Source organism: Pinus tabuliformis, chromosome 4_2, assembly GCF_031772625.1.
Source record: "Pinus tabuliformis cultivar Carrire ecotype Pingquan chromosome 4_2, CPIR1, whole genome shotgun sequence".
Classification (NCBI taxonomy): domain Eukaryota; kingdom Viridiplantae; phylum Streptophyta; class Pinopsida; order Pinales; family Pinaceae; genus Pinus; species Pinus tabuliformis.
In genome coordinates, this window is record NC_142304.1 from 1013220347 (window position 1) to 1013246687 (window position 26341).

Genomic DNA, 26341 nt, shown 5'->3' on the forward strand with positions numbered 1-26341 from the left:
TCGCAACACCCGCATCTCAAGCAAACAATTTTTCAGCAGCGAAGTGAGGGTAAATAATAAGAGACAAGAGCTGAAGGGAAAATGGAAAACCCACAAGGGAGGGGAGAGATCCCCTCCTTTAAAAATGTGGTAGCAGGGGAGACCAGTGCAAGCGGAATGCAGCATAACCAGAAGGAAAGCTATGCACCTGTGATGGGTAACCTATGGCAGAAAAGGATGGGAGGAAAATGCCTACCAAGGGCACAAAAACAACCTAGATATGTCATTCCCTGCAACAAACTTGAGGAATACAACTGCTATATGAGGGACCATGCCCTGATATGTAAATTCATAGGCTACTGGCCAACTGAGAAGGAGTTATACAGATGGATTGATCAAAGGTGGAGACCAAAAGGCCATATAGATCTGAAACTGGGAGCAAAAGGGTTTTTCACAGCCATCTTCACGAATCTGGAGAAAAAGGATAGGGTTTTCGAAGAAGGACCATACTTCATGAATAATGCGGGCCTATTCATGAAATACTAGGAAGAAAGCTATAACCCAGAAAAGGAAAAAATGCTAGACGCCCCAATCTGGGTTAGACTGTTCGGGCTCCCAGATGAATTCTGGGACCCTGAAATTCTAGAGGGAATCGGGAACACAATTGGGGGTTTTGTTAAAATTGCAGAAGCTACAAAACGAGGCAAATATACTTCATATGCAAGGATCTGTGTCTACATGAATTTAGCAGAACCCCTCCCGGAGAATATCGAGCTGGAATATCATGACGAAATCTGGCAACAGCCAATAGATTATGAACATATTCCGTTTAGGTGCCGCAAATGCCATGAGTATGGTCATCTATATCGGCAATGCCCTCTGAATAAGGAAGAGGAGTCAAAGAGAAATCAAGAGGAATATCAGAGAAATTCAGGAAAAATGGAGGAGGCAGACAGGGGTTTTCAACAGGTCACAAGAAGAAAGAAACAGAGCAAGGAGGGACCCAAATCCCAGCCACAAGAAAAGCCCATCCATACAACAAGTCAAAACAAGTTTCAAATTCTACAGAACGAGAACGAGGACTACGAAGTAAATCTGGAGGACGATGAAGACCCTGGAAACACACCAATGGAAATTGTAAGTGAAAATAAAGGAAAAGACGCAAATTTGGGGAAAACAATTGAAGAACCGGCTGAAGGAAAGGCAGAAAATGCAACAATGCAATCCCAGATGGAAGTGGAAAACCAGTTAGAAAGTGAGGTGGAGGAGGAGAGAATCATGAGACAGTTAATTCAAGAATGGAAATATCTAGATAGTAGATTCATGCCTGAGAAGCAGAAACAACTGTATAAAGAAGCATTTCAGAAGTACACGGAAAAAAAGGGGAAGAACATGGATAAGCAGATTACTATAGGAAATGAACAGGGGAATGGACAGGTGGGAATGGACGGCTCTGGAAAAAACAGTAGGAAAAGAGGTCAGAAAACGATGAGCGAAACCATTCAGACCGTGGGAGAAACGTTGATAAACTCAGGCAAAGTGATACCTCTGTCAAAGGTATTCTTCCCCTCCTATCAAAATTTTTAAATGATTGTCATCAGTTGGAATATTAGGGGCTTGAATAGTAAAGGTAAACAGAGATATATGAAAGAGAAATTGAAAAAAGAGAAGCCCAGTATTATGATTTTACAGGAGACAAAAATTACAGTACAGCAGCTGGAAGGAATAATCGACAAAAATAAACTACAATATGAAGTTATGGGGCAAGACGCTATTGGCTCTGCGGGAGGTATTGCAATTTTGTGGAATCCAAATGATATCATCCTAGAAGGCTGGACCAGCATGAATAGAATCCTTACAGGCATTGGTAGGATAGTAGGAACAAAGGAAAAGGTTGTCATTTCAGGGGTTTATGGCCCTCCTTCCCCAGGGGAAAAAGAAAGTTTTATAAATAACATGAAAATAATCCGTAGAATATATCCAGAGGCTGCTTGGATCATAGGAGGCGATTTCAATTTAATCAGATCCCTAGAGGAGAAAAAAGGAGGGATAAGGAAGTTAGACCATTTCATGGATATGTTCAATGAAATGATAGAAGATTTAAGATTAGTAGACATCCAGACTATTAATGGGATATGCACCTGGAACAACAGGAGGGGAGGCAAGAACCAAATAGCATCAAGACTTGATCGCTTCCTAGTATCAGAAGCTATTATGAACAAGGATGTTTTCGTCGAAGCAAAGATCATACCATCCCTTGGATCTGATCATTGGCCTATTAGACTAGAGGTGGATATTAAAAGAAATCGTGGAAGGAGACCATTCAGATTTGAAGCCTTCTGGTTAAGGGACCCAGGATTCATAAAGAAAGTGGAAGAATGGTGGACGCAAAGTACTGTGCAGGGAAAAGGAAAGATGCATACGTTCCAATTGAAACTGAAGGAGTTGAAAGGGAGAATTAAGAAATGGAACAAGGAAGAATTTGGTAACATTATGGAAGACAAACAAAAACTAGAGGGGGAAATGGAATCTCTTCAACAAAAGATGATAATGGAAGGCCGAACAGAGGAGAGCATTAGAGAAGAAGGGATAATTCTTGGAAAGCTAGAAGAAAGACGAAAGTAGGAAGAAGTCCTATGGTGGCAAAAATCAAGAATAAAGTGGTTAAGGGAGGGAGAAAGGAACACAAAATTCTTTCATCAGGCTATGATCAAACACAGACAAAGAAATAGGATTCTATCCATCAAAGATAAAAATGGTGATAGAGTAGTGGAGCAAGCTGAGATTGAGCAAGTTCTGGTGGATCATCATAAAGGTATCCTAACAGAACCTCAAGCTGATAGAATGGGAGCAATAAAGGAAATATGTTCGGCCATTCCTCGTTTAGTTACAGAAGACCAAAATAAGGCACTGATGAGAGCCGCTAACTTAGAAGAGGTAGAGGAAACTGTAAAATCAATGAAGAAAGGTACTGCTCCAGGTCCGGATGGCTTCACAGTTGATTTCTATCAGGCGGGATGGCACTTTCTGGGAAAAGAGATCCTAGATCTGATAGAAGAATCCCGGATGAACCAAAAGGTATGGCCTGCCATTAACTCTACTTTCTATGCTCTGATTCCTAAGGGTGATAATTTAGAAGATGCCAATGGTTTTAGACCCATAGCTTTGTGTAATGTTATTTACAAGATCATAACATCCTTGATCGCCAAAAGATTAAAACCCCTTCTGGATAAGTTAATATCTGCTGAACAAACGGGTTTTGTTGAAGGTAGACAAATTCTAGATGGCCTTGTAGTAACTCAAGAAGTTATTCACTCTCTAAAAATGAAAAAGCAAAAGGGTATGATGATTAAATTAGATTTGTCGAAAGCTTATGACAGACTGAACTGGAACTATTTGGAAGAAGTCCTGGAAAGTTTTGGCTTCAACAGGAGGTGGATTAAGTGGATTCATAGTTTGATTTCTTCTCCGAATTTTTCCATTCTTGTTAATGGAACTCCCTCGAAAACCTTTAATGCGTCTAGAGGAATTAGACAGGGAGACCCATTATCTCCGTTTCTTTTCATTCTAGCAGCTGAAGGTCTGGGTCGATTTATTAAAAAAGAACGAGCAGCGAACAGAATCAAAGGTTTACAACTTTGGGGAAATAATTTGCCCTTAACTCATCAGCAATTCGTTGATGATATCATGTTATTTGGGGAACCAACTGTTAAGGAAGTGAGACACCTTAAAATAATCCTGGATTTATTTGCTGAAGCTTCTGGACTGGAAATTAATAGAGATAAGTCATGTATCTTCATTTTTAATACAGTGGAACAGGTCAAAACTCACCTTATAAGATTGTTGGGCTTTAAGAGAGGAGAGCTGCCTACGAAATACTTGGGAAATTTATTGGACTTTACTTCCAAAAAGATGAAAAATTGGCAAGGAGTCCTTGATAAGCTGAGAAACAAAGTGGCAAACTGGGGCTTTCAAGTATTAAACAGAGCAGGAAGGGTGGTTCTGGCAAAATCAGTCCTCCAAGCTATCCCCATTTACCCCTTTTCGATAATGGCGGCCCCTTTAGGAGTCTGTGCGAAGATTAGAGAGATCATAAGAAATTTTATTTGGGGAGGGACAAACCAGCAGAAAAAATGGGCCCTAGTTTCTTGGAATCATTTAACAGAGAGAAAGGAAAAAGGAGGATTGGGTTTAAGGGACCCGGAAAAACTCAACAAAGTGTTAGGAGCAAAGCTCTGGTGGCGCTGGTTAAGGGAGGGCAATGATCTGTGGAAAGCCATATGGAAAACTAAATACAATATGCCTGACTCAACAGTTGAGATTTTAAGACAGAGAGAAACCCCCAAAGGTTCAGCAATCTGGGACCTAGCTCGTCAAAACAGAGATTTGGTTGAGAATCATACATTCTGGGAGATTCGAGGTGGAGAGGAAGCCAATTTCTGGGATGATAAGTGGCAGCAGAAAGAAAGAATGAGTAGAATTTAGGGGGTACAACAGCTTCAGGAAAGAATAGAAGGAGATCGAAAATGTGTCAGAGACTATTGGAAAGCAAATGATCTGGATGGAATCTGGAGAAAATGGACCGAACCGACCGAGTGGGACAGGGAGCTTAGTCAAGATCAACAAGAAGCTTACATGAAAGAGGTGGATTCCAGGAAAATTAGAGCCCGCACTGGAAAGGATCTCCTTAGGTGGGGGAACTCCATGAAAGGATCTTTCACCACCAAAGAGGCATACTACTTAACAGATACGCAAGCCATAGCTGAGGAGAATCTAGATTGGAAGATTATATGGGGAAGCAACTGGTGGCCGAAAGTATCCCTATTCATATGGCTTGCAACTAAGAATAAGATTTTAACTTGGGATAGAATTCAAAAAAAAGGCTTTAGTGGCCCGTCTAGATGTTGTCTCTGTAACACTGAAGGGGAGACCAGAAATCACCTACTGATTAACTGCTCGTTCGCAAAGAAACTTTGGATGGATACTAGAAGAATATTCGGTAAATCTGAGATAGGCCCCAGAGATTTCAATGAAATTGTTTTCCAGTGGAATAAAGAGGAATTTCAATGTAAAGTTGTCAGCAGAGCATGGAATCTCATCTCAGGGTTCGTGCTATGGATGATATGGAAAGAGAGGAATCGCAGAGTGTTCCAGAATAAATTAAAGGATCCGGAAATAATTTGGGGACGAGCAGTCAAACTAATGAGGGAAACAATCCTGGTTGAGAAGTGGGACGTGGAGGATTGGAAGGCAAACCAGTTTGAGGAGGGAATCCTGAACAATTTAAACCTAAAATTTGAGATGGTTCATCATAAGCAGAACTCCAGACATAATGCGCGGACCCAAAGCCCTGATAAATTTAGCTATCCCAGAGAAAACTTCATCAAATTAAACTTCGACGGAGCTTCGAAAGGGAACCCGGGCGAAGCTGGTTTTGGAGGCATTTTCCGGGACAGTGATAAGCAGGTAAGGTGGATTTACGCAGATTGGGGTGGAAAAATGACGAACAATGAGGCTGAATTTTGGGCAATTCACCAGGGATTGCGAATTGCTGTAAGAAATGGATACACCAATTTAGAAATTGTTGGGGATTCCCAGATTGCGGTTGAAATGCTGAAGAAGCTCAGCAATGGAAGAGACTGGGAGAAGATCACAAGCAGCTGGCGAACGGCTGGAATTGTCCAGGAGATAGCAGATTTATTGAAAAGGATTGAATACAAACTAATAAATCACGTCAGAAGGAAAGGGAATCGCGCGGCCGATTTCATGGCGAATTGGGGATGCAAAGGTCGTGGCAGCACGGTAGACAACCAATGGAGAGCGGTGCGCGGTTGCAGGGAGTGGGCGGACTTGGCAAAAATCATTAATGAAGACCATGATCAAGCTACGAGCGAGAATGCGGGGATCAATGAGCTGGATGGATGAGAGGGCGTGGAGATCCCGCGTAATGAACACAGGTCAGTCTGGACAGAGAGGCGTTATGATGACAGGGTACAGAGTAGTACATTGGCGGCGTGCGTGGAGAACGGCACAGGATCATCCCCAATGTGAAACAATAAATGCTCGCGATCGGAGAGGAGGGTGGAGCGGCATGTCAGATCTCCCGACAGCTGAAATTAATCAAAGAATGATGGCCAAAGGAGACGTCACCCCGGAAAGCAATCGGCGGCAAGGAAAATTTGATTCAAAGGCGTACGCTGAGGGCAGAGATCCGATATATATCCAAACGGGGAAGGAAGAGCAGTTATTTAGTTGTTTCCCAATTTGGCGAGGAGCGGACAACACCGCTGAGAGACAGCAATACAGGATAGAGTTTACCTGGCACCAGAGTATTCCCTGCGGCAGAACCGGTGGTAACATGGAAACCCGGCTGAAAACCAGGACGACAGAGGAGCAGCATAATGCAATTGTCAGGAATAAAAGTCGGAAAGGCAAGGAAATTATGAATGAGGACCACCCAACTGAGATTTGGGAGATTGAGGACGAGGCCGAGGAGGAGGCGCCCCGAGGCGAGGGGAACAAGAGGTCTTACTCTCAGGACGGATTAGTAGACGAGGAGCAGCAGCAGATGAAGGACGACCACCCTGCTCCGCAGGCGGCGAAGGTTAGGCGTTACGGCATGAGAAGAAGAGACAGGGGTCTTGACAGCGGTTTGGATTCGGGCAGTAAAAGAGGTCGGGGACAGAGCAGGAAGACGCATGAGGAAGGTGAGAACTCCAGGCAGGACGCGGGACCTGCCAAAAAAACAAGAAGGACGGTGAATCAGAGAGTTCGTCGGGCAGAGAGGGCTTATCAGCAGAACACCAATCCAGAAGTTAGAAGAATCATGCAACACCTGGAGGAGGAGTCTCTCCAAGACCAATCTGATGAAGAAATGGAGGACTGGGAATTCCTGTTGCATGATCCAGGCCACACCAGGGGAAGAATGTCCCTGTTTAAACAATCTCTGCATATTTACTGGGTTATGAAAAGGCTGCTGGCAAAGGCTCTAGAGCAAGTTGCTACGGAGATGGTGGAGATTGCGCAGGGTGGCCCTGATATGCGCAGAGAATTGAGTTTCATCCGCATTGCTCTGGAGAGGCAAGAGGAGAAATTAGATGAAATACAACAGCTGCTGAAGGGAGTTCACCAGGGTGCAGATAAAGGAGCAAATCAGCCACCAGCAATGGACGATGTTTGAAAAGAGATATGTTCAGGAAAGCTCATAGTCTTACCAATTATAGTTTTTTGCATGTTTTAGATAGAGAAGTTTATTTCTTGCAGACTAGTAGAATTAGCAGATCTCAAGACTGTCTTGTTTATCTTGCTAGGATTATCAGACTTTGGACCTTTTATTTTTGGTCGGCCATTAAAAACTATAGATGGCTTAAATACTCGGTTTCCCCATGTGGGCGAGTTTACAATGTTTTTGATACTATGTAAGGTTTTATTTTCTATATAGCAATAGAAAGAGTACCACCTCAGCTTACAAAAAAAAAAAGAAACATTGAAAATTGAAACCTATGCCCAATATTTCAAACAGACTCCTAGTGATCAGAATAGATTACTTTTAGATTTTGACCTTAAGAGAGGGAAAATGCAGATGACCTTTTTGCAGCCCATAGTACAACATCCTAAGTCATCAATAGATTACAATAAGACAAAATTTGAAGTTTTGGCCAAGAATGTTCATCCTATAGATCAAATTGAGTTTCATAAGCAAGCAGGAGAAATGATATACTCAACTATGACCAACAAATCTATGAGTGTACAAAAACTTCAAAATTCTATAGAGAATATCACAACATATTTTAAACTAGAGAAGGCATCTTTACAAGCAAAGGAAAATAGAATGAAATCACTGGAAGACTTGGTTATTAAGATTGGCTATAATCCAAATGACATCAAGGCAATAGAAAAGCCCATAAAAAATAAGAATGAATACATTGATGCATTGAAGACGCAGCCAAAATTTCTTCCTTCTGAACATCAACAGACCAAGGAAGTTCTAGAGAATCAAAGCCAAAAATATGAGATGATGGACCTCATTCTCCACTTAAATTCTCAATTAAAAGAAATGGAAAAGGAGATGCATAAGTTAATGCAGGAGAAACAGGCTAGTATAGAAGAAGTTATTGTCACTACTATTCCTATAGTTACTATTGTAGTTCCTTCTACTTTGGCAACTTCAGTGGCCACAACAGCTCCAGTAGCTACAACACTTCCCATTGCATCATCAACTACATCAACAACAGGTTCAACAACAACAACATCTCATCCTAGCGATGATGCAGGTAAATTAATAAAATCTATGAAGGATATGTCCATCCAAACCACTAAAATAAATAGACCTAAGGAGCAAATAAAAGGTTTAGGATGAAAAGAAGTTGGCAAAAATCATGCATAAAAATGAAAGAAATAAGTCAAATAGATTTACTGAGAGAATAAATAAGTTAGATAAAGAATTGACATTGAAAGAACCACTTGCCCAATCAAAACAACAACTATGGGCCAATATCTTTAATGATATTTGGCCTTTTTATACAGGTGATATTTGAGCAAAATGATTTGGTCAAAGAAGTTGGTGAGGTAATTCAAAGGGTAAGAGCCAGACTTGGGAATAAGCTAGAAGAAGCCTCAAGAATAATCCAGTTCCTGAACTCAAAGAACAAGTATGAATTGCAGGAGCTTGGAATAGCTAATATAACTAAGACCATAGTATAAGTAAAGAAGGTAATCACCAAGAGGAACCTAATGACACAACTTGAGGAGAAACTCCAAACAATGGAGATAGCAATAGGTAGGTTTATGGCAAAATTTGATGCTTTGAGGCAAAAAGGTTTGCCTAATCCATTGGTGATTAATGACAGGTTGATGGCACATGAAGACTATTATAAGAAAATCAAAGAAGTGGCAAAGGAACAAGCCAACAATTCCTCCATGATAGGGATTCCTACAGGAAATGTGCTTTATCATAATTTTGAGAACCTCTTTTACCTCCAGCATGAGGTAAAACATCTCTTTATAAACAAGTCTGCTTTTGCGAAATTCACATAAACTGATGACAGAAGAATGGTAAATATTAAAGTACCAGATGCAGAGTCTTGGGAAACGTTGAATGATTTACTATGAAGATGAAAGGTAAAACATAGCAGTCAAGGTAAAACAATAACGAGTAATAGAGTTTAAAGATGAAAGAGTGTCACTAAAAGGCAATGTAAGAGTCAGTGAGCGAGAAAGCCAACAACAAGAGAGAAAAGTAGCATAATATCTAAGAAAAGCCAACAACAAATAATAGAAGAGGGACAACTTGCATCAGTTACATATCTGTCTCTATATTCTTGCATGAAGATATTTCTTTTTTCTTGAATAATCCCTAAAACAGTTAAGAATATTTTGTAATATTTTTTTGTATAAATACTTCATAATTTGAAGTATTAAGGGTGGATTGTTGAACATTTCTATAGTTATATTGATCTAAAACCTGAGGGTTTATCGTAACATTTCCAAGTCAGGAGACTGGACTAAGTAATAAAGGCATTGCAATAGAGGATTCATGTGTTGTGCCACTTCAGTGAAGTATCTTTCATTTGTTAAATTATTATTTTCTTAAGTATTTCACATACTTACATGTTTTCCAATTTCAATGAAATAACTGGAATGTTACTACAGAATTTGTTTAATTACACTCTTTCTTGAACAGTTATTCATTTTGATGTTTTCTTCTCATATCAGGAGTAGGGAATTCTTCATTGCTCCTTAGTTTCAATTGACCTCTTTCATTTCCCTCATTATTCGGTTTGAGGAATCCTTAACTGCTCCTTAACCCCGATTGAAAAGCCACTTCACCATCTAGCCTAAAAGATCTGAATTATGGTAAAAAGACATTTATCTATCCATCTAAGTCAGTCATTCCACTACCAAAGCAAATCAAAACCCAACCAAGCTTAAACAAGTAGCCTAAAATCAACTAATCCAACAAAGTTAAGTAATTAAGAGAGATCCCTCTCTGAGCATTAGGAAGGCTAGATCGTGATCTCAAAAGTAGGTGTGTGGTTACCTCTATTATTTATTTAAACAAAAAATGACAACCCTAGGGAAAGTTTAGAGTGATAACATAGTGGCGACCATACTAGGGAATCGGTCCTTAGTTTATTAAACCTTAAAGGGAATCCTAAATCTCATCTTTGCACCTTAAGGCCATTTTAGGGTTATCAAAGGTTTCATTAAAAAATTAAAAAATTAAAATTCTGGCTTCCAAAAGAACATACTATACCAGAGCACATCCAGATCCAAACCCTGCTATAATTATTGATAATCGAGACAAAATCTTAAGAAAAAACAATAAGGTAGAAAGTCGAGAAAGCATTAGTCAGCTAACCAAAGAAAATTCACTTCCTAAAGAGTTATCAAACTTAGATGATCTTCAATTTGATTTATCATTTGAGCATCCATTGTTTCGTACCAAATTTGAAACTTCATTCCATGATACTATAATAGACCCTACTTTTATTCAATTTATTGAATCAAAGAAGAATACTATACATCGTTATTTAGATCAACATGTTCTAGACACTTTTTACAAACTTAATGCTTTAACCTCAAATTTGATAAGACACATAGATGAAGCATATTTTCAATAGTCAGTTGAATTAGCTTCCCTAATTGCTGCTACTCCTAAGCCTTCTACCATACCTTCAGAGTCTATAAATTCATATTTATTTAGTACCACCTCATCTATTATTTCCACTACACTTCATTCCACAAAATCATTTTTCCCCAAGCTTCCTCTTCAGCCCAGAGTTTTATTTCCATCTCCGAATACTCCAAGTTCATCTTCTAGCACTTCAAGCTCATCTGTAAGCCCTTAAAGCTTATTTGTAAGCCCTTAAAGCTCATTTGTAAGCCATTCAAGTTCATATTCAAGCACTACTGCGTTACCTCCTAGCCAAGATAGAATCTTAGCCATGGCTGTCAGATATGCTCCTTTGACCTTGCCAACTCAAATACATGCCATGCCCCAAGACAACCAGAGTAAAATCTTTCAATTTCATTATACTAGTCAATATACTGCACAACAACATGTAAATAAAATGAATGATTATTTTGAATTACATGAAATTGATGAAGAAGATGCGCAAATGAGATTATTTACACAAACACTAGCAGGCGATGTTAAGAAATGGTTTAATCTTTACTTGCTGGTCATATTGCTGATTCAACTATTTTCCATAGACTGTTTATCAATAGATGGGAAAGAAAGACAACTCCTTTACAAATATTGTCTGAATATGAAAACATAGGAAGAGCTCGTAATGAATCAGTTCAGGACTATTGTACTAGGTTTAACAATATTTATAATTCAATCCACGCAATCAAACCTCCACTAGACTTGGCACTAATCAAATTTCCTGATGGTTTTGACACTGATATGTCTTACCAATTGAGAGAAAGAAACCCTCCAACTTTAGAACAGATGCAGAGTGATGCAGTTAGTGTAGAAGCTAACTTGTTGGCTAAAAGAGCTAGAATGAGGAATGAGAGGAGAGTTACCATTAAGGAAGAACCATCCACTTCAGATGTTAAGATAGATACTTTGGCTAAAAGTTTAGAAACGTTAGTGGATAGATTAGAAATTATGGAAAGAAAAACACAATGGGATAATGAACAACAAGGTCCTCAAATAAGAAATCCAAACTTTACAAAGACTCCCAACACTGGTAAATCTAGAGAAAGGCCACCTGATCAACAGATTAGACCACCTTTCCAAGAAAACTATGCTGAAATTTCTCACTAAAATGAAGAAGATGAAGACACTCAGATTAACTTAATTGGAATAAATCATGGTAATACTATTTTTCTTACCTAAGAAGAACAAGAATTATGCATGTTACAACAATTACAGTTACAATATGGAGAGTCCTTTGATTATAAACAAGGTTATGAATTTGCCATTAATGAAGTTCATAAGCAATATAACCTTAGGAGTAAGAAAAACACAAAAGCCCCTACTAATAAAATTTTCCAAACTCATACTAAGAAAATAGCGGGAGCTCCTGCAATCAAAGTGCTACAAATTCTCTCTAGGGAAACCCAAAAAACTTTCAGTTCAAAGATTGTAGGCAGTGCAAAAATTGTAGACATTATGATGTAGGAGCATCTGGCTAACAGGGCAAACACAGAAGCAAGGTTGACATGGTTTCTGAAAAGGACAGAGAACACAGTTCGTTGGATGGATAGTATATCTGTCTTTATTTTATTTTACTTTTTTTTTAAAGTTGCCTAAGAATAATGTAATGACTTCTAATTAGGAGCAATAGTAATTAGTTAGAATCATTTGTTTCCAAACAATTATATTACTATTGTAAAAGCATGAAAAGAAAGTATGCTAGCCAGCTATGAATAATTTCCACATAAGATACAACCGATGTAACCAACAACACAAACCAACAGCAGTTACAAAACCGTTTGAAAACAGTGCTACTAAAGGAGAGAAACAAGCCCATTACAGGGTTCGACTTGGTATGAAAATAAACAGAGAGAGTAATATAAACATTATGTGCACACACAATCCTATAGTGTCCTCAATGGTTGTATAACTTTGCTAATAATTTATTATATGAATACTGTCGAATGTACTGCTACACGTTCTGGACCCAGAGAAGAAGATAAACCGGTTGGACGACAAGTAACAGCACGAATCAATATAACCAGATAGTTAAAAGACCTCGTAACATGTATGTGAAAATTACAAACGCAAGGCTAATCTATTCCATCATTAAATTCATATTCTTACAATAATACAGTCGCCCAAATTCATCATACATTGACATACTGTCCAAAGTAGAAGACTGGACTCAATTCATAGTCGTGGGTAATCAACCCTAACAGCAAACAGAAGCTAATTCCCGTAGGACCCAGAACCACAGCCAATGTCATGCCCAACGACCAAAGAAAGCTAAGTACAGACAGAGAGTAGCCTAAGGCCAACAAACAAAGTTCAGCCAATAAAGTCGAAACACCCCTACAATCAAGCTACCAAACAACAGAGAAGCTACCCATGTTTGCCCGAACAGCTGAGAGCTCGAAACCCTCGAACGGTTTCACCTGCAAGAGAGCGACCAAGAGTGGTTAGGCTCCAAGTAACAGTACCAAAAAAGTTAAAAATAAACTGAAGAGAACGAGAAGCAAACCATAATGGCACCATACCTGTTCAGTGAACCATAGCCACCATTCGACCACGAGGTGACCCTCTTGCTCATGAAGGAGCCAAGACATCAGATACAGGTAAAGGAGGACTGCAAATATCCGGCATAAAACAAAGACTTACCAGACGAGTTGGCAGAGAACCCAACAGAGAACGCCGCTACCGGATTGCCGAAGTCTGTGGAAAAGGTTGAACCAGTATTGAAAGAAATATCAAGAATTACACAGCTATCGTATAACTTAAACCCTCACGAGATACAGACAGCAACGCACAGAGGCAGAAACCATTAACAGAGCAACTGTAACCGCTCACGAGACACAGATAGCAACACACAGAGGCGGGGACCCTTAAAAGTAAAACCCCAATTCACAGTAACAACCAACATGCAAGCCGAGGAATAGAGCCATGCGAAACTTACCAGAGCCTTAATAAATCGCCGGAAGAGCAGAAGCATACCAGGCCGAGAGCTAAACGACTGAAGTCGAAAGGGCAACCAGGAGCTCACAACCAGCAAACTGGGCAGACAAGCCTCAGAAAACCACAACCAAAACCACCGAAGTTGCAGAGCTCGCTGAGCAAATGACCGGGAGAAACAACGAGAAACAAATGAGTGCGAAGGAGTAAAAACCCCAAACCAGGGCGGGTTCGTAGAATCCTGAGGAGGGACAGGTGTTAAATGGGTAAGCCACCAGGGTACAAATCATCGTAACCCAAAATCAATACAGCGCAGATTACAAATCAACCAACATAAATATCCAAAAATCCATTTTATTATTATATTCATTACGGTTACATAACACATCAGCGCATTGACGGCGGGACCACGTGGGCTGGCCCCATCAAGTGGTATCAGAGCAGCATTTTAAGGAAACAGGGGAAGATGGAAGTACAAAGACGAGGACGAGGAAGAGGTGCACGCAGAGTAGCAGACAAGGGCTTGAGAGAACAGTTGAGAATCCTTACTGCTCGCTTGGAAGCAGTAGAGGCAGGTAGGAGAAGAGACCCGGAACTTGGGGATGATAGTGAAGACGAGGTAGCAACTGCTACAGATGGGTCAGAGGAAGAAGCCCCGGAGTTAAGACTGTTGAGATCGGTACTGTTAGCTAGCAACAAACCCAAACCTGAGATCCCTAACTATGATGGCAGTCTGTCCGCCGATGTTTTGCTGGATTGGGTAAGTGAGTTAGACAAGTATTTTGAAAATGAGGAGATCAGTGAGGACAAAAGAGTTAGATTTGCTGCGACTAAGTTAAAAGGACACGTTGCCTTATGGTGGGATAGTGTCCAAGTGGATAGGAGACGAATGAACAAGTTGCCAATAAGAAAGTGGCCAAGGATGGTGGCAAAACTGAAGGGCAGATTTTTGCCTTAGGACTACCAGGTTGAACTTTATCGAAGAGTACAGAATTTAAGGCAGAAAGGTATGACTGTAAAGGAGTACATAGAGGAGTTTTATCGAGTAAATTTACGTGCTGGTTATACAGATAATACTCCAGAAAAAACAGTGAGGTACGTTAATGGCTTGAGGTTGGAAATATTGGACGAGATCAATATTCTCTCTCCTCGAAATATAGAAGAGGCCTTTCAGAGTGTTGTAAAGGCTGAAGAGAAAATTAACAGGAAACATAATAACAGGAGAGGGCAAGGAAATGGCAGAGGACAAGGAAAGTCCTACGACAGAGGGAGAACTGCCATTAACAACGAAGAAGGCAGCAGTTCCAGAGCTTCAAGGACAACAGAGAAGGGAGATAGCACTAGAGGAGGTCAGCCATATCAGCAGGGAAGAGGAAATGGTCGCGGAAGGGGGACTAATATCTAGTGCTACAGGTGCCATAAGTGGGGGCACAGATCCTTCGAATGCCCGGAAGCTGAGCACGCTGGCCAGAGGGGAGAATTTGTTGCACAGCCTGAGGAAGTTAAAGCACAGCCCCGAGAGATAGAAAATGTGGCAGAAACAGGAGAGGCTTTAATTTTGAACAAAGTGTTGTTGAAGCCAGCCAAGGAGATGGCTGAACAGATCCAGTGAAATGCGTTGTTTCGAACAGTTTTCAAATCACATGGAAAGTGCTGTAAATTGATTATAGATAGCGGAAGTACAGACAATTTATTTGCCACCGAAATGGTGGAAAAGTTGGGATTGAAGTGGCTTAAACATCCCACACCTTACAAGGTGTCGTGGCTACAGAAAGGCCACCAACTATTAGTTGATGAACAGTGCGAGGTTGAATTTCACATTGGCAAATACCAAGACACGATGGTCTGCGATATTATGCCAATGGACGTGTGCCATATACTGCTAGGGAGACCGTGGCAGTATGATCGGAAGGTGATGCACGATGGGAAAACGAATTGTTATAAATTTGTGAAAGATGGGATCAAACATACGCTTGTACCCATCAAAGGGGAGGATGCAGCAGAACCAAGTGGAACAAAAGCATTGTTAATAGGAGGAAAACAGTTTGTGAAGCAGATTGAGGAAAATGAGGTCAATTATGTGATTGTAAGGAGGAAAAAACCGATGTTGCTGAACACAGAAAAGTCAGAATTGCCAGCAGAAATTCAGGAGCTGTTAAAATAATTTCAAGACATTGTAGTCGACGATCTACCAGATAAGTTGCCTCCCAAGAGGCGTATTAGCCATCATATTGATTTTATACCTAGAGCAAGCCTGCCGAACAAGGCAGTGTATAGAATGAGTCTAAAAGACAATGAAGAGATTCGTAAACAAGTGCAGGAGTTGCTGGATAAGGGACTGATCAGAGAAAGTTTGAGCCCTTGTGCAGTACCAACAATACTCACACCTAAGAAGGGTGGAGAATGGTGAATGTGTACAGATTCGCGGGCTATTAATAAAATCAATATTCAATATAGGTTTCCCTTACCCAGAATGGACGACATGATGGATTGTCTTAGCGGAGCAGCTTATTTTACGAAGATTGATCTGAAGAGTGGTTATCATCAAATCAGGATTAGAGAAGGAGATGAGTGGAAGAAAACTTTCAAGACCAATGAAGGGTTGTACGAATGGCTGGTCATGCCATTTGGATTAAGCAACGCTCCTAGTACCTTTATGAGATTGATGAATGAGATGTTAAAGGAATTTATTGGCAAGTTCGTGATAGTTTACCTTGATGATATCTTAATTTTCAGCAGAACGAAAGGAGAGCATCTTCAACATGTTCGAAGGGTGTTAGAGAAGTTACAGCAGAACAAACTGCTGATAAACTTAAAGAAATGCACTTTCCTACAGAAGGAGCTGGTCTATCTGGGGTTTGTAGTTGCAGAAAATGAATTGAAGATGGACCCCGAAAAGATTGCAGCAATTACAACTTGGCCGTCACCGAAGAGCTTATTTGAGGTACGTAGTTTTCACGGATTGGCAAGTTTTTATCAGAAATTTATTAGAAATTTCAGTGAAATCTGCGCACCAATGCTAGAGACCATCAAAAAGGCCAATCAGCCTTTTTGTTGGACCAAGGTGGCAGAAGACAGTTTTCAGCTTTTGAAGCGGAAGATCACGGAGAGGCCAATCTTGAGGCTACCCGATTTTAATAAACTCTTTTAGGTTTGGTGTGACGCAAGTGGAACAACTATTGGCGCTCTGCTCAGTCAGGAAGACAGACCCGTGGCATTCTTTAGTGAAAAACTAAATGAGAGCCGGCAGAAATACTCCTTGTATGACAAGGAATTTTATGTCGTGGTCCAAGCTTTAAAACATTGGAGGCACTACTTGCTGGGCAATGAGTTCGTATTATTTTCTGATAATTCGACATTACAATATGTAATGCAGCAGCACAAGTTAAACCATAAGCACGCCAAATGGGTAGAATAATTGCAGAGTTTCACTTTCGTGTTAAAACACATAAGTGGGCAAGCCAACAAAGTGGTGGATGCCTTGAGCAGAAGAGCTTTTCTCTTATAGGAAAGTAGCATACAGGTGATGGGGTTCGAACATCTGAAGGATTTGTACCAAACCGACACTGATTTCAAGGAAGCTTTTGAAGACTGCCAAAATCCTGTATTGAGGAATGCAAGCCCATGGTTAGACTATAATTTACAGGAAGGATTATTGTTCACAGGTGGGCAGTTATGTATCACAGACTGTTCAATGAGGGAGAATATTGTACGGGAGAAGCATAGTGGTGGATTAGCGGGACATTTTGGCATCAACAAAACTTTGGAGCAACTTAGACATTTTTATTATTAGCCTAAAATGAGCAGGGATGTACAAAGATATGTAAACATGTGTAAAGTCTGCCAACTGGCGAAAGGACACAGTCAGAATACTGGACTTTACACACCACTACTTGTTCCAAGCAGGCCATGGGACTCAGTCAGCATTGACTTTGTCCTAGGACTACCTAGAGCGCAGTGGGGATATGATTAAGTAATGGTGGTGGTAGATAGATTTTCGAAAATGGCTCATTTTATTCCTTGCCGGAAAACTAGTGACGCCACGTATGTGGCACACCTGTTTTTCACGGAGGTTGTTAGACTACATGGCCTACCCAGATCTATCATTTCAGATAGGGATGTAAAATTCACAGGACATTTTTGGCGCACCCTGTGGAAAAAGTTGGGCACGCAATTGAATTTCAGCTCTGCGTATCATCCACAGACTGATGGACAAACGGAAGTGGTGAACAGGAGCTTGGGGAATTTATTACGGAGTTTAACTGGAGAAAATTCACGGTTATGGGATCGAGCTCTCGCTCAGGCAGAATTCACTTATAACGATTCGCCCAATCGTAGCACCGGACACAGCCCATTTCATATTTTGTATGGCATGCATCCTCGGGGAATACATGAACTGCGAGATTTGGGAAAGTTGGAACGGAGAAGCACAGATGGGGAAGACTTTGCCGAAGCAATGAGCGAACTTCATGAAAAATTCAAATTAAGATTGCAGGACAACGTACAAAAATATAAGAAGTAAGCAGATTCAAAGCAAAGAGAAGTGCAATTTAATGTTGGGGATGAGGTCCTTACGCACCTTCGCAGGGAACGGTTTCCTAAGGGCACGTATAATAAACTAAAATATAAGAAAATTGGTCCATGCAAGATCTTACGTAAATCTTCAGCCAATGCTTACGAGATTCAGCTGCCACCTGACATAGGCATATCACCTATTTTCAATGTGGCGGATCTGTTCCCATACAATGCCCAAGCAGAGGATGACAGTGTGGTACGGCCAGAACGGGACACCCAATTTGGAGATAGTTATTGGAAGAAGCAATTGCCTTTGGCTCAGTCCCATGAGATTGAAGGGATCCTCAGTACCCAGGTAGCCAAGAAGACACGTAGAAAAGAATATCTATGATACCTCGTCAAGTGGAGAGACCATCCAATGGAGGACAGCTCATGGCTTGACGCGGTGCATATACAGAAGGCTGGCTATTCGGTGGAGGAACTCATGGAATGGAGCCATGAATTTCTTTTACCCCGGGAGCTTGATGCAGGAGCATCTGGCTAACAGGGCAAAGACAGAAGCAAGGTTGACATGGTTTCTGAAAAGGACAGAGAACACAGTTCACTGGATGGATAGTATATCTGTCTTTATTTTATTTTACTTTTTTCTTAAGTTGCCTAGGAATAATGTAATGATTTTTAATTAGGAGCAGTAGTAATTAGTTAGAATTGTTTGTTTCCAAATAGTTATATTACTGGTTTAAAAGAATGAAAAGAAAGCATACTAACCAGCTATGAAGAAGTTCCACATAAGATACTACTGATATAGCCAACAACACAAACCAACAACAGTTACAAAACTGTTTGAAAACAGTGCTACTAAAGGAGAGAAACAAGCCCATTACAGGGTTCGACTTAGTATGAAAATAAACAGAGAGAGTAATATAAACATTCTGTGCACACACAATCCTACAGTGTCCTCAATGGTTGTATAACTTTACTAAAGGGTTCGACTTAGTATGAAAATAAACAGAGAGAGTAATATAAACATTCTGTGCACACACAATCCTATAGTGTCCTCAATGGTTGTATAACTTTACTAAGAAGAAGAAGATAAACCAGTTGGATGACAAGTAACAACACGAATCAATATAACCAGATAATTAAAAGACCTCGTAACAGGTATGTGAAAATTACAAACGCAAGTCTAATCTATTCCATCATTAAATTCATATGGTTACAATAATACAGTCGCCCAAATTCATCATATATTTACATATTGTCCAAAGTAGAAGACTGGACTCAATTCACAGTCGTGGGTAATCAACCCTAACAGCAAACAGAAGCCAATTCCTGTAGGACCCAGAACCACAGCCAACGTCGTGCCCAACGACCAAAGAAAGCTAAGTACAGATAGAGAGCAGCCTAAGGCCAGCAAACAAAGTTCAACCAATTCAGTCGAAACACCCCTACAATCAAGCTACCAAACAACAGAGAAGCTACCCGTGTTTTCCCAAATAGCTGAGAGCTCAAACACCGAAACCCTCGAACGGTTTCACCTGCAAGAGAGCAACCAAGAGTGGTTAGGCTCCAAGTAACAATACCAACAAAGTTAAAAATAAACTGAAGAGAACGAGAAGCGAACCATAATGGCACCATACCTTTCCGGCGAACCATAGCCACCATTCGACCACGAGGTGACCCTCCTGCTCACGAAGCAGCCAAGACATCAGATACAGGTAAAGGAGGACTACAAATATCCGACATAAAACAAAGACTTACCGGACGAGTTGGCATAGAACCCAACAGAGAACGCCGCTACCGGATTGCCGAAGTCTGTGGAAAAGGTTGAACCAGTATTGAAAGAAATATCAAGAATTACACAGCTATCGTATAACTTAAACCCTCACGAGATACAGATAGCAACACATAGAGGCGGAAACCATTAACAAATCAACTGTAACTGCTCACGAGACACAGATAGCAACACACAGAGGCGGGGACCCTTAAAAGTAAAACCTTAATTCACAGTAACAGGCAACATGCAAGCCGAGGAATAGAGCCATGCGAAACTTACTAGAGGCTTAATAAATTGCCGGAAGAGCAGAAGCATACCATGCCGAGAGCTAAACAACCGAAGTCGAAAGGGAAACTAGGAGCTCACAACCAACAAACCGGGCAGACAAGCCTCAGAAAACCACAACCAAAACCACCGAAGTTGCAGAGCTCACTGAGAAAATGACCGGGAGAAACAACGAGAAACAAATGAGCGCGAAGGAGTAAAAACCCCAAACCACGGCGGGTTCGTAGAATCCTGAGGAGGGACAGGTGTTCAACGGGGAAGCCACCAGGGTACAAATCACCGTAACCCAAAATCAATACAGCGTAGATTACAAATCAACCAACATAAATATCCAAAAATCCATTTTATTATTATATTCATTACGGTTACATAACACATCAACGCATTGACAGTGGGACCACGTGGGCTGGCCCCATCACATTACAGATATTGTTGTTAAAACTTCAACTGATATTCAAAAATCAATGGCTCTTAAAACTTAAAAAGATGTCCAAAAATCAGCTGATACTCAAGTTTCAAATGCCATTCAAATTTCAACTGCTTCCCAAACTATTCCAAATCAAAAAATTGAAAGTAGTAAAATAGTGGACACCCAAACAAAAACTGAATTACTAACTGAAGATAAGAAATAAAATACTACACAAACTCCAATTGCAAAGCAGGAAATCATTCAGTTAGGAAAAGCACAGACTTCATTTAATATCCAAACTGAAATTGCCAAATTGAAAATATCAGTTCCTTTAACACAATTGATAAAAATGATTCCTACAAAGCCAAAATCACTAAAACACTGAATATATATGAAGGAGAAGGCTTTGTTAATCTAAATGATGACCAACCAGAGTTAATATTTGGTCCTGAGGTAAATGCTAAACATGAAGAAAGTGGTGTTCCTCCATTCTACATTAGCCTGAGTATTCATGATCAAATCTTACACAATGCTATGTTAGATTCAGGAGCATCTCACAATTTAATTCCTAAAGAAATCATGGAAACATTGGATTTAGATATAACCAGACTATAAAATGTTCTTTTCTGTTTTGATTCTAGTAAAGTTAAATGCATGGGCCTAATAAAGGACTTGTGTGTCAATCTAGTTCAATACCCAGGTAAGAGTATTGTCATGGATATTGTAGTTGTTGATATTCCTCCAAAGTATGGAATGCGATTATCTCGCTCATGGAGAGAAAAATTGCAGGGATCTCTACAATTAGACATGTCTTATGCCATAATTTCAGTATTTGGTCAGCCCAAAAAGATTTATATAGAAACTTTAATGAAATACATGGTCAGTAGTACAGATAAACCAAAGAACTATCCTATTTTTTCTGTACATTTTGATATGGATTATCTCATTTTATATAATTCAGACACTGGAAAATAAACTAACACAGTTGTAAAACAAGAACATAAAGAACCTAAGAGTGATAATATATTTCCTGAATCTAGGTGGCACTTAGACTTTGATGGTTTAGTGAACAGATTAGGAGTAGGTGCATGAGTTTGGATTCATAACATGGAAAGTAATCATTCTGAAGGTCATGCCTTTAGATTAAACTTTAAATGCACAAACAACATGGTAGAGTATGCATCTTTAATATTAGGATTGCAAATTGTAAGAAACCTTGGAGCCAAAAGAGTTTCTATCATGCGAGACTTGAAATTGATCATAAAAAAAATTAAAGGAGAGTATTATGTGAATAATCCTAGACTTAGCCAATACAAAGAAACTATTCTAGACCTGATTAAAGAACTTCTTAAAGTTGATTTTGTTTTTATTCCTAGGAAACGAAACATGCAAGCTCATAGTTTGGCTACTTTTGCTAGCACTTGCAGATTACCTTTCCAACCCAATCACCAGTACACTGCAGAGGTAAGACACAGGTGTGTTATGCCTAATAATGTAAAATACTAACACATTTTTTTACAAGATTCTCAAATGTACGTTTTTATAAATGTTGAGGGAGAATTCCAAAACTGTAACATAGATATTGATTGCACGTAGATGACAACAAATACAGTGAGATAAATATAAATCTTGTAGATGTAAATAAACCCACTAAATTCACTAAAGTAGAAATAGATAACTTAGAAAAAGTAGAAATAGAAGAAATAGTTAATGATGATTCTAAGATTTTAAACCTTAAAAATAACTTTTTGCCTAAGGGATTAGTCCCATTAGAAAATTTGTTTGATGGAAATAATGTAGCTAGGAAACAAAAAATGGAGCCTTTAATATCAGACATAGAAGACTGTAACATAGGAACAGAAGAAAAACCTAAGCATATTAAATTACCCAAAGCATTACCTCCAACTGAAAAGTTGAAATACATAAGTTTGCTTAAAGAATTTCAAGATGTCTTTGCTTGGAGTTATGAAGACCTAAAGTCTTATGAAACCAGCATTATTCAACATAGAATACCTGTCAAAGAAGATCAAAAACCCTTCAAACAAAAGATTAGGAGAATTAATCCAGTTCTTATGCCATTGATTGAAAATGAAGTAAAAAGGATGTATGAGGCAAAAATCATAGCACCAATTAGGTATTTAGATTGGGTTTCTAACTTAGTCACCACTAGAAAGAAAACAAGAGAAATCAGACTCTGAGTTGATTTCAGAAACTTGAACAAAGTATCACGAAAGGATAACTGTCCTCTCCCTAAAATGGAGCACATTCTCCAGAGGGTAGTAGAGTCATCCAAAATTTCATTACTTGATGGATTTTCTGGATCCAAATCTTAGTTCGAGATCAAGCAATGACTGCATTCACCACTTCATGGGGTACTTTCATGTATTTGAAAATTCCCTTTGGATTGATGAATGCTGGAGCAACATTCCAAAGAGAAATGTACATAGCTTTTGCAAAAGAAATGGATGACTTTTTAGTTGTTTACCAAGATGATATCATAGTGTTTTCCAAATCAGATAATGAACATCTAGATCATATGATAATATTTTTTAATTAAATGTAGAAAAATTGGCATTTCTTTGAATCCCAAAAAGACACTCTTTGGACTAGAAGAAGGTAAACTCTTAGGTAACATAATTTCAACATATGACATCTAAAATAGCAACCATGAAATTGACACATTGTGGGGTTAGACTCGATCCATTATAACGAAAAAATTAAAATCAACTATCAAATTGACACATAATGGGATCGGGTTTCTAGTTGTGGATTGACATAGTCCTTGCAGGAAATGATAAAATAAAACAAAATAATAAATAAATATATAGCTAAAAAAAATGAAAAATAAAAAAGGAAATAAAAATTAAAACATTGAAAAAAAAAGAAAAAAAGAAAAAGCAAAACATTTAAAAACTAATAACAATTAAATAAAAATATGTATTAAAACATGAAAAGAATAAAAACACATGACAAAAAAAACAATAAAAATTAATACATTGACAAAATAAAAACTAAACCACCAAAAATTAAAAAAAATAATAAGTAAATATCTATCTCATTCATTCATATATATATATATATATATATATAGATATATAGATATATAACTAACATGGAAAAACAAATAAACAAATCTAAAACTATATATAAAAAAATACCGAAATTAAAAGAAAAACATAAAATTGTAAAAAAAACAAAAAACAAATAGAATTAACTTATAAATGATAAAATTTAAAAATTAAATATTAAAAATAGACAAAAAATTAAAAAAATAAAATACAAAATAGAAGAAAAAAAAATCCAAAATAAATATAATCTAAGAAAAAACTAAAAAACGAACAAAAAAAAGAAAAATGATATTATATATTCTAAATAAAAATAAATGAAATAAAACAACATTAAATAAAATAAGAAAGGTAAATAATCATAATAATAATAATAATAATAATAATAATAAACAATTAAAAAAAGATTAAAAAAAAAAGACAAATTATAATTAAATTTAATTAAAAAAAAATCGACCATTGGATGCCCACGAGCACTCGGGGTGGAAGGGTTGATTTCGAGACTAGAAGGGCTGATTCTCAGAATCGACCCTGCCACCCCTCGTGCTCGTTAAGCAACCACGTGGGAGATTTTTTTTATTTTTTTATTTTTTTTAAATACTTATTTATGTAGTGTATTTTAATTGTTTTCAGTGTATATTTTTGTTTTTTTTTTTTAAGTTGTATTTCTAGGTTTTATTTTAAGTGTTTTTATGTTTTTATTACTTTTTGTTATTTTTAATTTTTAATTATTATTATTATTATTATTATTATTTTAATTTAAATTATATATATATATATATATATATATATATATATATATATATATATATATATATATTCCATGTGTCTTTTTTGTGTTTTTGTTTTTTCCTCAATGTTTTAATGTTTTAATTTTTTTTTTTTGTCTAGAATTAAACAACTTGAAAAATGGTTAAATAATCAACATTTTAAAAAAATTGTGTTAAAAATTTACCTTAAATTTTTTTTATGCTTTTCAAAATCCACATGAAAATTACCAAAATTTAAAAACAATTATCCACACTTAATCCATTAGAAAATCTAAAGTGTAAAAAATAAGCCTCTAAAAAAATGGTTGAGGCCTCATCAATACTTTTAAAGTGTCAAAAATATACTCGAGAAAACAAAATGTGCATTATGAATCAAAGCTTTTAAAAATAGGATGAATTTTTGCTACTTGAAAAAAAGGGTACTCGGTACAGTTCCCCTTTCAAAGTTTACATTGTTGACATTTTCAATACTTAATAAATATAACAATATTTATCAAACCACATATAAGTTAAAGAGAAAACAATATAAATATACAAATTAATATTTTAATTAATTATGAGAAAAATAATCTTTCATAATTAAAAAAAACAATATAAATACAAATATTCCAAATTAACTATAATGTTAGGAATAAATAAATGTGTTGAAGAGAACACAAATTTCCTCATGATCGAGAACCGTTGTCAATCGCTAACAATTGTTGACGATGGTTAACAAATGATGGTTATGACAATCTATGTCACAATGCGACAAAAAATGATAACAAATTTAAAACATTATAGGACCAATGAAAATAATGTGGAATTTACTAACATTGAAATAAATAAATATAATATTTTGTATCAGGTATATTTTTGTTCTAACAATAACAACACATTCCACAATAAAATCCAACATTCAACACTCGACCATAACACAATTATTTCATACCAAACTCTTCCAAAGCACACTCAGAATGCTGGCAAAATCAACACCAATTCAAATCAACAATATAATGATCACAATACTTCACCCTTTCAAGCCAATCCCTGCTCGTTTTCCTCCCTAATTCTCTTTGATGCAAATTATATAAAAGTTCAACATGCGATTTCATTCCATTCAAAACATGAATATTCTCATTGACAAAATCCAGATGGAAGCCATGTCTTCTATAAAACCTTTTGCAAATAAAGGTAACAAAACTAATGGTTTCCGAAATAGATTTAATTGCTGAAATGTAATATAGACCATCATTATTCTCTATATCTATGAATCATTGACAAAAATATACAATTGATATTAGGAAAATAGAGAGAGAAAAATTACACACCACAAAAATCACTCTCATGTTTTTATTGATCACAAAGGTTACATATATATATGATACAAATTAGTGACTTCAATAAATCTAGATCTTAAGAAACTAGATCTATGACTGGGACATGACACAACAACAACTCATACACATGGGAAACAACCAAATCTAGAATAACACCTTGGAATACTCACTGAAAGCTTGTAATACACATTGAACAAATGACATGGAAGCATTACCTCCAACACCTCCCTTAATTATTTCGTTGAAAACACATATTACAACAAAAAGGATAATTTATGACTAATTGAGCTTCACCAACACTCACATCCACTCTGGAATCTCACAAATACCGCTCTTTTACCACCAAATCTTCTTGATGTCACTTGACCTCCATTTAAAACATAACCACCTCTGACCAACATTGATGGACATTGCAAGATCAACAATATTGACACCCCAGCTCATCAGGGCTTCCATGTTAAGAGTCCACAAGTAATGAACCATCCTATGTACCAACCACCATCTACCAGATATTTCTCTTTTGGTTATTCGTTCGCTGGTAGGATGGGCGTCTAGCTACTGAATGTATTCAAAAGTTTATCAAACAACTTGACCTTAAAAACATATAAGAATTGATGTTTCA

At 37.9% G+C, this 26341-nt stretch overlaps 1 protein-coding gene across 1 annotated transcript; it reads left to right on the top strand.

Annotated features, from left to right (window-relative positions):
- Positions 1 to 555: 555 nt before the first annotated feature.
- On the top strand, positions 556 to 2604 carry LOC149173065 (uncharacterized). Its single transcript, XM_089426562.1, has 2 exons — positions 556 to 1536; positions 1672 to 2604. The coding sequence occupies exons 1-2, from the start codon at positions 556 to 558 to the stop codon at positions 2602 to 2604; spliced, it is 1914 nt and encodes a 637-aa protein (XP_089282688.1).
- Positions 2605 to 26341: the final 23737 nt, after the last annotated feature.

Bases quoted from the DNA above. Each gene is read 5' to 3' on its own strand.
- LOC149173065 (XM_089426562.1), top strand. From the start codon at position 556: ATGCTAGACGCCCCAATCTGGGTTAGACTGTTCGGGCTCCCAGATGAA. The intron at 1,537-1,671 runs GTATTCTTCCCC...ATGATTTTACAG, and splicing joins AAGTGATACCTCTGTCAAAG to GAGACAAAAATTACAGTACA.